The sequence below is a fragment of the Benincasa hispida genome, unplaced genomic scaffold (genome assembly GCF_009727055.1).
Source record: "Benincasa hispida cultivar B227 unplaced genomic scaffold, ASM972705v1 Contig348, whole genome shotgun sequence".
Taxonomy (NCBI): Eukaryota; Viridiplantae; Streptophyta; class Magnoliopsida; order Cucurbitales; family Cucurbitaceae; genus Benincasa; species Benincasa hispida.
Window position 1 is genome coordinate 1 of NW_024064804.1, and position 8089 is coordinate 8089.

The 8089-nt window shown below is 36.2% G+C and overlaps 1 protein-coding gene across 2 annotated transcripts; it reads right to left on the reverse strand.

Annotated features, from left to right (window-relative positions):
- Positions 1-1595: 1595 nt before the first annotated feature.
- Positions 1596-7424, reverse strand: LOC120069367 (pentatricopeptide repeat-containing protein At5g50280, chloroplastic). 2 transcript variants are annotated; one of them, XR_005479518.1, is made up of 5 exons: positions 6509-7424; positions 4074-5701; positions 2682-2857; positions 2342-2432; positions 1596-1687 (listed from the first exon to the last, which is right to left on the reverse strand). XR_005479518.1 is itself a non-coding variant. In XM_039021112.1 (2 exons), exons 1-2 carry the CDS (start codon positions 7348-7350, stop codon positions 4366-4368), a joined length of 2178 nt encoding a protein of 725 aa, XP_038877040.1. In that variant the 5' UTR covers positions 7351-7424; the 3' UTR covers positions 3992-4365. The 2 variants fall into 2 exon arrangements, 1 of the variants encoding a protein (XP_038877040.1); XM_039021112.1 differs by lacking the exons at positions 1596-1687; positions 2342-2432; positions 2682-2857 and having other exon boundaries at positions 3992-5701.
- Between the last annotated feature and the right edge of the window lie 665 nt (positions 7425-8089).

Genomic DNA, 8089 nt, shown 5'->3' on the forward strand with positions numbered 1-8089 from the left:
AACGGCCTCCTCTACCATTTTGCACCTTGCAACCGTATCTTCATATTCCACTATCCCCCTAACTGATTCTTGGTGTGATTTTCCCTTTTTGTCCCTCCTCTTATAGGTAAATACAATGGGGGGTTTTACACATTGCTAGTATAAATATTTGGTATGTTCAATCTGTGCTGGCAATTAAGATATCTTGGTGGATAACAATCAAATGCAATCTTTGTATGGTTGTTTTCTTTTCAAGGAAAGGAAAACCAGTCAAATGCATCAAATGAAACTTTTGGAGCTTTGAATAGAGAGCAGCCAGAGAACTTTTAATGAAGAAAATAGCTGTAGTTGAATTAAGGTAAGCTTATGGACATAAATAATGGACATAAGCTGTAATAGTATCACCTATAGCAGCCGCGTTAGTGTGTGTGGTGGGGGGAAGCTAATTCATACCTATGTGAAGGAACATCTATGGATGTATAGTGTTGGAGTCTGAACCATGAAATGATAGTTTGCAAAGACCGGTAAGCACAACCCCAGCCCTACAGCACAATGTAGTAATTATTATAATCACATCAGGGTAACGGTGAAAGTAATTAGTTTCAGACTAGCAAAGCTCTGGCAATTATAGTCACAATTATTAATTATAATCAGTCAAAAAAGAAATAGTGCAAGTAATCTATCTTATTCCACCCTATAAGGGGTTGGCATATATTTTTTAACACATCATTGACCATAAAGAAGCACATCAGCAGAGAGTAAACATGTCCTTCAAAACAAACAAAATGGCCAAAGCTTCTATCCGTCATATGCAGAGGAATAAATTTATATTGACTTCATTATTCTTTTTCAGAAGAGAGATAGTCAAACGGCTACTTAATACAGCATGCTCTACAAAATAAATAGATTTACATAAACAAATTTACATGGTCATTGTAATCTCAAGGAAATAAGTTTACACGAACAAATTCACATGGTTGCTGGGTTCTCAAGAAACTACAATGCTTCCTAATTATAATATTATTGAACCATCTTTAGCAAGAATGACAAGTTTAATGGATAAGTTTTCTAATTTCAGTGAAACCCTAAACATTAATATTCTTAATATAGAACATTAACAAGCCAATAAAAGAGCTTTTCAAGTTCTTTTCTAACTTTATAACTTTCAGTCTAAACTAAAATAAATAAAATTTCCTAAACTTTTCAATTCACATCTGTCTCTACTAAGTTCATTTGTTTTTTGATGAGCTTAGTATATACAACTTCTAGGTCAATGGAAAGTTCAAAATACGAGTCATTGAAACCTTCTTGAAAAGATTAATGATCGTACTCATATGACCCCTGAACAAGAAAAATTTGACACCTGAAAACTGCATAGTTTTATATTCTGTTAACTAGGTCTAAGAGCTAACAGAAAAACAATATTTGAGGGCAATCATTAGCCACTACCCCCGCTGCTTGGAATTCCAAATGAACATCCTTGAGCAAAAAGGAAACCTGATAGATCATTATAACAATAGATCAGTCATGAAAGTCCAACCAAACAGAAAGGAGAAACAAGTTTTGTTTGTACTGCATCTGTAATATCTCACTCTTCGCGGCAAATTTGATCCTTTCCTTACCGAGTAATCCAATGCACGTAGCAATTCTTAGCACAGGACGATCAAAAGGTACCCTAATCTTAAGTGTAAGGGCTTTCTTAGTTCCACTGATAAGGTAAATGGAAAAATTTACATAATGATTAAAGTTGAACAATGACAATAATTTGAAAAAACAGGAGATCATCGCGGCAAATATCATAAGCTTCCTATTCCTCTCGATTCTCCCGTTTAGAGAAATACACTATTCTGATGTAAAATTAAAGATCGGTTTTCGGAGCATTAACAAATGGTTGCCGGCGCACTATAAAAATCAGAAAATAGGGAGATACATACCCAATTAATTGAACCTGTACAATTGATGAACACAAATTGGACAATTTACTAGGCCAGATCTTTCAACGACAAAGCTCAACATTTCCGACCGTATTTTTAGACCATGTCATCTTATTGCTATCTCTTGGTGTAAATTGTCTAACTTATTCCATTCTTATAGTTTTGATTCACTTCTTATCAATTGGAGATGTTTTTTGCAACTCCATTGACCCGGGGCTTTTCCCCCCTCACCTTTTGTAATTTCATACATCAATGAAATTGTTTCTTATAAAAAAAAAAAAGAAAAAAAAAAGAAATAATAATAAAATGACAATTTACTATCATCACCCTAACTTATATTTTCGACCATATAATGTCAATAATCAAGTTTGGGCCGTTTGGCATATCAGAGGTCACATAACTTCAAAAGCTAGCTGAAAGCACAATACCTTGCTTCATTTCAGTCTCCCCATAAGTGAGTTCATAGATAACAGTTATTGGATGAAAAAATCCAGGAGGGCAAAATTGATATGGCACTAGCTGCAGAAGCAAAAGATCCTTTTAAGTTAACGAAAGAAAGCAAAACATCCGTCTCTATGATTTTTATTTTCAAAAAGGACAAAAAGGACTAAACATCAGATGTATGGACATAATTAGGCTCCTGAGATCTATAACCAATTAGATGTGCAAATACAATACGAGTTTGGCAAAAAAGAAAAGGGCAAATAGAAGGAAAATGACTTGTTTAAATAAAATATTGAGAAGAGGAAAGTAGAAACTGGTTTGTACCTGAGGCAGTTGCTTTACAAGGTTGGGTAATATTGCATTCTTCATCGAGTTTAACTGGTCAACTAAACCCGGAATGATCAAGGCTGAAACAGCATAAGTCAATGGAAGAAACTTGGCAGCATAACAGAGAACTTCTGCCTTCAAGTCGACAACCAAAAGCCTGGTCTTGTCCATAGCTGAAAGTACATAAATTTAACTTCCATTAGGAGTGGTAACAACACCTATACCATGACAAACATCTGCTTGTTACCACTTAAGGCTGGAGAGGTGAAGGTACGAAGTAAATACTGACATCAATAACTATCTGGAAAGTACTTTACAACTGGTGCAAGAGATTTTTGAGACTTTGCCGAGCTATTTAGAAGAACACTTACTTGGATTATATCATCAAAGAATACAAGTATAAAACGGCATAGGAATGGTTTAAAGACCTGGTTCATGAGTGATTGGAATGTGGCAGGCGCATTAGTGAGCCCAAAAGGCATGACTAAGAATTCGTAGTGCCCCTTGTATGTCCTGAATGCTGTCTTCTCAATGTCTTCCTCCCTCATACGGATTTGGTGGTACCCTGACTTTAAATCAAGCTTGGAGAAAACTACAGCCCCATGTAACTCATCAAGTAGTTCTTCAATTATAGGGATAGGGAACTTATCTGCTATTGTAGGTTGGTTCAACCTTCTGTAGTCTACACAAAAACGCCATCCTCCATCCTTCTTTTTCACCAGCAACACCGGACTTGAATAGGGACTCCTGCTGGGCCGAATGAAACTAGATTGTAACATCTCCTGAACTAACTTTTCTATTTCCTCTTTCTAAGCATGTCCATACTTATAAGGTCGCACATTGATTGGATTGGTACCCTCCTTGATGGTTTTTCGGTAGTCAACTGCACTTTTAGGAGGAAGGGAGTTGGGTAGGCTAAAGACATCTTGGTTTTGGTTCAATAATTCCTGTGTACTCTGAGTATCAGATTAACTAATAAGAAAGAATTCTATACCATGGTTTTTCTCCCTGTACTAGGGTTTCCACGTAACTGTGTGTTGTTTTTTCTCTTTTCCTCTTCTATATTTCATCAGAAGTTTTGCCAGAAAGTGGCCGACTTGTTGAAGCTTTGCTTCCCCTAATTTCAAAACACAACAATAGACTTGCAACTCTCGTATAGGAAAAAGCTTCTCTTTGATAGCGGTCATAGGGTAAGGATCTAATCGTATCTCGAGACTGAAACCTGTGAGAGGGTATATATATATGTGTGTGTGTGTTTTAATAAAAGACCAACTTTCATGGACAAAAGATGAAAGAATACAAGAACATACAAAAAAAACCAAGCCCACACACACTAGAAATAGAGTCTCCAATCTTACATTTTCCAATTGAAGATTGTAGAGAACAAACCTCTTTACAACATGAAAAAAGAAGAGTGCAGACCTCCTTTTTCCTAATGTACAATATTCTTCATCATTAACTATTAATCTGTCCAAGCCAATACACAAATATCTCGAGTCTTCAAAAGCTGCTTCGACTTGCTCCTTCTTTTTCTCTATTGGGCCAATGTTTTGTTATAGACCCATTTGACACTTCCTTGTCTCAGTGGGCCCATCTGCAAAATTCTGGGCCTCCTTAGCCCATCTTATGATGGATCAGAGATGGGCCATCCATGCAAGGAAAGCCCAACTGGCTGGTCAATTCAATTCTCGGTCTTCATTTTTGTTTGTTCACTGGGAGAAACTCTCCGAGTTCTCACGTGCTTTCTCTTGGTCTTCCAAAACTCATCTTTCTTGCCCTTCTTCTTAGCTTTCACCATACCCATTTTGCTGTTTATTATACCAAGAATGGCACTCTTGTCTTTCCTGTTCTTTGTAGAAAGTTTTACATCCAAGATTGATCTTAGTTTCTGGTATGACTTCACATCAGGCACTTGTCCACTTTTTACCATCTTCTTGTGATAAAAGAAAGCTCTCTTGAAATCACGAACACGTACAAAGGCATAAATCATGGTCGAATAAGTAACGGAGTCGGGTTTTAGTTCCCGAGCAGCCATCTCTTGTAGCAGCTGTGGCATCTTTAAATGTTGACCTCCCCTAGCATATGCATTCATCAACATGTTGTATGTCATAACAGTTGGTTGTAACCCAATTTTATCAAACTCAGAGATCACATCTCTAGCTTCAACATAATGACCCTGTTTTGCAAACCCATCTAGCAGTATGTTGAAGGTTACTCTTGTCCCCAATATTTTTTCTCTAATCATTAACTTCCATATTTTCATCAACGCTACAGTATCACCAGCACGCCTAAACGCATCAAGTAGAGTTGTGTAAGTTTCAATGGATGGCTTTAAACCTTCACGCAACATGTTCTTGAATGTTGAGTAAGCTTTCTGATGCCAATCACTAACTGAATAAGCGTGAATCAGAGCTGTATATGAATGAGAGGTTGGCCTTATACCATTCTTTTTCATTCTCAAAAATGCATCTGCAGCCATGTCACTCATTTTCTTCTGCCTCCCATAAGCACTAATCAAGCAAGTGTATGACTTCACATTAGGCTCCAATCCCATATCCTTCATTTCAACCAGAAGCTTCTCAACAATCTCAGGTTGCATCCTCCTACTGTATGCATCCATCAAGATGTTAAAACTTGCACTCGTTGGTTTCACTCCTTTAGATTTCATTTCAGCAAAGACGCCTTCAGCTTCCTCAATTTGATTCGATTTACTAAAAGCATCCATGATCGTATTATACATGATTGCATTTGAAGCAACCCCTTTCTTCTCCATCTCCAATTGGATGATTATTGCTTGACTCTTCAACCCCTCATCGCAGAACAATTTAATCAGAGCACCCAAAACTTCCGGACTCCATTTTACTCCTTTTTTGTTCATTTTCTCAAAGTAATCCCATGAATCTTTTGCACTCCGACCGATTTTTCTCATGACTGTAATCATTATAGAACAAGTCACATGATCTGGATTGACACTATTTGTTTCCATGGCCTCGTACACCTTGTAAGCGTCATCATACCTGAAAATTATAATTTATAACATGGAAACGATAAATGATAATCAAAGTTAAGCTTCCACAACCACTTTGAAAGAAATAAAGCAACGATGCTATTTTCCCCTCAAAACAATCACTCTAATCAAGTTGAAGTTTACTCCTTCCGATACACCAACACATCTATTCAAGTATTATCTTCCTTGGATTGGAAAAGGATGGCAAACAGAATTCCATGCTCCCTTTATCTCCCCATAAACCATAAGTTTGGAACTAGGGAATGGGAAACAGAACATGTATTGAGGAGCATTACCAATAATGTTCAGTTTTACTCGATTTCAATAAGAATTGCAAAGAAATAGCTATTAGTATATGCTATCACATACTAAAATTTCATATTGTCTCCTGGAGCTGCCAGCCATCCAAAAGATTAGCGAGGGGTGGTGGACTTGACACCATTTAAGAAAACATAACAAAATGTTGTGATGTCTAAAATGTCATGTCTCCAGTTAACAATGTTATGCTCGTTTTCTCACCATTTTCGTTTTCTCACCATTTGTTTGTCATGATCTTCATCTTTCAAGGCAACATTTGAATTCTTAGCCAAATTTCAATAACAAAATTACTTAAAAGTTATTTTTTTAGTTTTTAAAATTTGACTTGGATTTTGAAACATCTTAAAAAGTAGATAAGAAAACAAATAAACCTAGTGTTTATAAACTCAATTTTTAAAAATAAAAAATCAAATCATTATCTAATCAATTCAACTGCTGGGGGGATGACACAGAACTAAACTAAGCAGCAAGAAAATTATAACCAAAAAACAAATCGTACCTCTTACAGACCATCAGCCCAGACATTGCAGAATTATACACATGAACATCCTGAAATTCCTTCTTGCATGGAAGGTTCTTGAACAACACCATAATTTTTTCTCCCATTCCAGCTCTTCCCAACAATGGAAAGAGAAGAGAATAAGCACGAGGTGTAACAAGCGAAGTCTCCTGCAAACCCATCCATTCAAAGAAATACAAGCAACATACGACGAGATTCTCCTCACCCAACAAGCGCAGCACCTCCAAACATTCTTTCTCACTAATTCTTCCTTCAAAATCTTCCAAAGCTTCCCCCAGAGTCATATTTTGCGGCAAATTCCTCGCAGTTCGCACAATTTCTCCGACGAGACCATCCGGTAAGACCCTAGAATCCCGACTCACAGAACCCAATTTTCCCTTGTCTTCCTCGAGTGAAATTTCAGCTTCATCGAAAAATTCAACATCGGAGGCAAGATGCCACGACGAACGGCGATTCCTCTGAAGGGACAATTTGCTTTCCCGTGGTGGGTCTTGCGTCGCTGAAGTCCGGGATTTTAAAAATCTGAATAATGGGTCTTTCCAATCTTCTTCCGTCTTGTTTCCTCCATGACCTCCATTAATTTCCTCTTCTTCTTCTTCTTCTTCTTCTTCTTCTTCTTCTTCTTCTTCTTCGAGAAAATGGAGGAAAATCGGAGATGGAGACTGGCTAATGGGATTTGGGGATGCTGCACATAAGCAGCAGGCGAGCTTCTGGGTATTGAATTGAAAAAATAAACAAGAATTGGAAGATTGTCGTTTCAAATTGGGCTTGCGAATGGAATGGAATGAATTTGTGAGGTGGTGCTGGTGTACAAGAGCCATGGCAGCTTCAACTCAGTGATGATGAGTTTGGCATAAGGCAGGAACTTTACGGTTTATCGCGCTATGGATTGCATGTCTATCTAAAACGCGATTTAACCTATCTATTACCCTTACCTTTTTTTCAAAAAAAATAAAATAAAATAATAGTAATAGTAATTAAAAAAAATCTCATCTAATTTTTGTTATCTAAAACTAAGTCGTCTATTTAAAAAGTTAATCGAATCCAAGACTAAAAAATAAAATAAAAAACCAAACTCTCAAATCATCTAATCTTCATCCTTACATTTGAGTCCTACAAAATCTACCAAAATATAATTCATATAAATATTTTTAACAATTTAATTAAGAAGTTCTTCGTTTATTTTCATATTTATCCCTCTAATATTCTTCTTCTTCTTCTTGATAAATATGAGTCAATTTTTATTATATTTTATGACTATTGTACTTCAACAACTTAGATGTTGTTTTTTGTATTGTATTTTATACTATTGTCATCAACTTGTATGCTAAATTTATCTATATTCTATATTTTTTAATTAAAAGAAAACATATCTTCCATGTACCAAGATTAGTTTTTTAGAAATCGACGTATCATCGTATCCTATCGTATTCGTATCGTGTTCGTGTTTCATAGGTTCAGACTATTATTTTCAAGAATCAATATTTTTAAAGAAGGTTAAAATGGTATGTTTGAGCATATTTTTTTTTTTCGCGTTCTAATCGCTTCAAAACTTGGCAT

Excerpts from the sequence above, each read along its gene's own strand:
- LOC120069367 (XM_039021112.1), bottom strand. The coding sequence starts at position 7,350 with ATGGCTCTTGTACACCAGCACCACCTCACAAATTCATTCCATTCCATT. Across the intron at positions 5,702-6,508 it reads GGGCTGATGGTCTGTAAGAG|GTATGATGACGCTTACAAGG; the intron begins GTACGATTTGTT and ends TATAATTTTCAG.